The sequence below is a fragment of the Panicum hallii genome, chromosome 8 (assembly GCF_002211085.1).
Source record: "Panicum hallii strain FIL2 chromosome 8, PHallii_v3.1, whole genome shotgun sequence".
Taxonomy (NCBI): Eukaryota; Viridiplantae; Streptophyta; class Magnoliopsida; order Poales; family Poaceae; genus Panicum; species Panicum hallii.
This window is the reverse complement of record NC_038049.1, coordinates 16,512,296-16,515,492: the sequence shown is the minus strand read 5'-3', so window position 1 is coordinate 16,515,492 and position 3,197 is coordinate 16,512,296. Positions and strand designations below refer to the sequence as shown.

The window sequence follows — 3,197 nt, the reverse complement described above, 5'->3', positions numbered from 1 at the left end:
GACGGGAGGTTACGGAGTTGAATGGGAGCGAACTCGTCCGGTATTTTTTGCAAAACGAGCTCATCCCGCATATTGAGTGAATATTCGCTCGTGGGGATGGCTCTGTTCACATGTTTGCAAACCAAACGCAGGATGGATCGGCTCCATCCGATTCGGCTTCCCAACCAAACACACCTAAAAGGGTACTATGTTCAACGCTGACTAATGTATATTTAAAGCTATGGCGAGCTAGCACCACACCAGCAACATCGGCATATTTGAGGCCACGGCTCCTGCACCATCAAAACACCCTCCAAAGCCAAAGGCCACCGCATACTACAATGGCTTCAGCTGCTAAGCAGAGCAAGAAGCTGCGCATCCTTCTGATGCCCTTCTTGGCCACCAGCCACATCCTCCCCTTGACAGACCTCGCCTTCCACCTCGCCGCAGTTAGGCCGGACGATGTCGAGGCCATTGTCGCCGTAACTGTGGCAAACGCCCCCATCGTGCAGTCAGCCCTTGCGAGGCGTGAGCCGAGCCATGCCAGCGTCGAGGTCGCGACCTACGCCTTCCCGGAGGTTGACGGCCTCCCACCAGGGGTCGAGAACATGTCCACCGTCAAGGCCGCAGACTCATGGCGGCTCGAGGTAGCATCCACCGATGAGGCGCTAATGAGGCCGGCTCAGGAGAGTCTCATCAGGGAGAGCTCGCCTGACGCCATCATCAGCGACCTGCATTTCTTCCGGTGGAACTCTGGTATTGCCGCCGAACTTGGGATCCCCTGTGTTCTTTTTAATGTCGTGGGTATTTTCACGACGCTAGCTACGTGGCGCCTTGCCTTAAGTGGCAATGTTAAGGACACCCCTGGTAGTTCGGTGACCGTTCCTGAGTTCCCCGGTCCAGAAATAAGTCTGCCAGTTACTGAGCTGTCAGAGTTTTTGAGGAACCCACCGGTATTTGACCAGAACGCAGGTGCTCAGTTCGCGATGCAGCTTAAGAGGTGTGGCTTTATTTCCAACACGTTCATTGATCTCGAGCATGATTACTGCGAGAGCTACGCGGACAGCGGCTATGTGAAGCGAACCTACTGTGTTGGGCCGCTTTCACTGCCCATAGCACCACCAGCAAGAGCTGGTACTGGCAGATCAGCTTGCTTGGATTGGCTGGACACAAAGCCTACTCACTCCGTTGTATACTTGTGCTTCGGCAGCCTGACAAACCTTTCGGATGCTCAGCTTAATGAGCTAGCCCTCGGGCTAGAAGCATCTGGTGTGCCATTCTTGTGGGTTGTTAGGGTTAAAACATGGGAGCCACCGGTAGGGTGGAAAGATCGTGTTGGGAACAGAGGCATGGTTATCATGGGTTGGGCCCCACAAACCGATATACTCCAGCACCCAGCAGTGGGGGCATTCGTGACGCAATGCGGGTGGAACTCTGTCCTAGAGACAATTGCGATTGGCGTGCCAGTTTTGACATGGCCAATGGTGTACGAGCAGTTCATCACCGAGAGGTTTCTGACTCAAGTGCTACAATTCGGGGAGCGCCTGTGGCCGGAGGGCGCTGGGCTGCGGAGCACGAGGTATGTAGAACATGATGTGATCCCTGCTAAGGCAATTGCGCAATCTGTCGCAAAGTTCATGGAACATGGAGGTGCTGCGGAAGCTGCGAGGAGAAGGGTAATGGAACTTTCTCCAAAGGCTCATGCGGCTATGGCAGAAGGCGGAACCTCTAACCGTGATCTGCATCAGCTTATTGATGATTTTATTGGAGCAAGAGCGTCTGTTGTTGGGACTACGATGCCATGAAAAGATTGTAAGTACAACTTGTTCTCTTCAAGTATGGTTGTCAATGGTACTTTCTCCCCCTTATACATACTTACAGTGTGTCGAAATGAAATCTTGGTAAACTTGTTATGTTCTGTCGAAATGATATAATATGCAATATAAATACAGAATATGGTGCCATGACTCTGATTGTGGTCCCAGAAATACAATGATTATTTTATTTAAACTTGATATCTAGTGCTTATTTGGATTTTATATCTAATCTGGAGTATGACAGCAGGAAAATCCAGGTGGAACGCAAGGTTTAATTTCATGAAGAGGGGCAGGTGGCTATCTATATATGCCATGGTGATTCAAGAATAAAAGTTGTTGTTCTACAACCAGTTTACTATAAAATGTGTACCCGCATTGTTGCCGGTCACCACCAAACCTGGCGGTTCCAACTCCTCCATCTTCTTCCACGCTGGCCAGAGCATTCAGCTTTCCCACCCAAGGATGGTTGAAGACCCAAGCAAAAAATCCACCAGACATGTTGGATGGTTTGGAATTTTTGTTCGTTTGAATGGAATTTATGTTGTGTTGAATAAATTGTGTTGGATTAAAGAATGTATTGAATGTTCAGGAATTTGTATTGAATGTTAAGGTATATTTGCATTTTTTATTAAAATTTAGTTTTATGTGTAACAGAACTGAGGTGAAGCTATATACCGGCCACTTAATTTGCTCATCCAAAACGTTCCTTAAAGGTTAGAACTATTTTGTAGAAAGAATAATTTATATTTCTTGATGTAGAAATGGAGAAAAATAATAATGTAATTGCAAATGGACCGGCAACGGATATACAACAATGGATATATGGTGACTAATGCACCATGGCGTGGATTAATGGCCTAGAGACCTTTCTCAATGCTGCAGAGGCCAACAAGTCATTGAAGAGTTTCATGTGATGTCCATGTAGAATTTGCAAGAATGACAAGGAATACTCTAAGCGAAGCACTCTACACACCCACAAATATCAAAAAGGTTTCATGGATAACTATACTCTTTGGAACAAGCACGGTAAACCTGGAGTTGTGATGAAAGACGATGAAGAAGAAGATGATGATAGCAACATTTTAGATTGGGGTCACATACATAAAGTCGGTGCCTTTGAAAATGAACCAACAGATGAGGCTAAGGAAAATGCTGCAGAAGAGCAAACCACCCGACAAACTAGGTCAGGTGTTGCTAGATGCCCAATGTTGACGCCAAAATTTTGCTAGTATAAATAATGAAAGGAAAAAGGAGTCTTGTTGAAAGCTGATGGAGGTTGTGAAGGAGGCTGATGATGCGTCCGGGTCAAAAATGTCAGAAGTTGTAGTTAGAGTTGATGTGGCGCTGGTCAAGGGCAACACAATTCGGTCAAGGAAACGGTCAGAAGGAGTTTAAATTGGA

The 3,197-nt window shown here is 47.1% G+C and overlaps 1 protein-coding gene across 2 annotated transcripts; it reads left to right on the top strand.

The window, feature by feature from the left end:
* Positions 1-250: 250 nt before the first annotated feature.
* LOC112901894 (scopoletin glucosyltransferase-like) lies at positions 251-2,430 on the top strand. 2 transcript variants are annotated; one of them, XM_025970757.1, is made up of 2 exons: positions 251-1,791; positions 2,044-2,430. In XM_025970757.1, the coding sequence occupies exon 1, from the start codon at positions 321-323 to the stop codon at positions 1,782-1,784; it is 1,464 nt and encodes a 487-aa protein (XP_025826542.1). In that variant the 5' UTR covers positions 251-320; the 3' UTR covers positions 1,785-1,791; positions 2,044-2,430. The 2 variants fall into 2 exon arrangements, with proteins under 2 accessions (XP_025826542.1, XP_025826543.1); XM_025970758.1 differs by having other exon boundaries at positions 2,041-2,430.
* The last annotated feature ends 767 nt before the right edge of the window (positions 2,431-3,197 follow it).

Bases quoted from the DNA above. Each gene is read 5' to 3' on its own strand.
- LOC112901894 (XM_025970757.1), top strand. From the start codon at position 321: ATGGCTTCAGCTGCTAAGCAGAGCAAGAAGCTGCGCATCCTTCTGATG.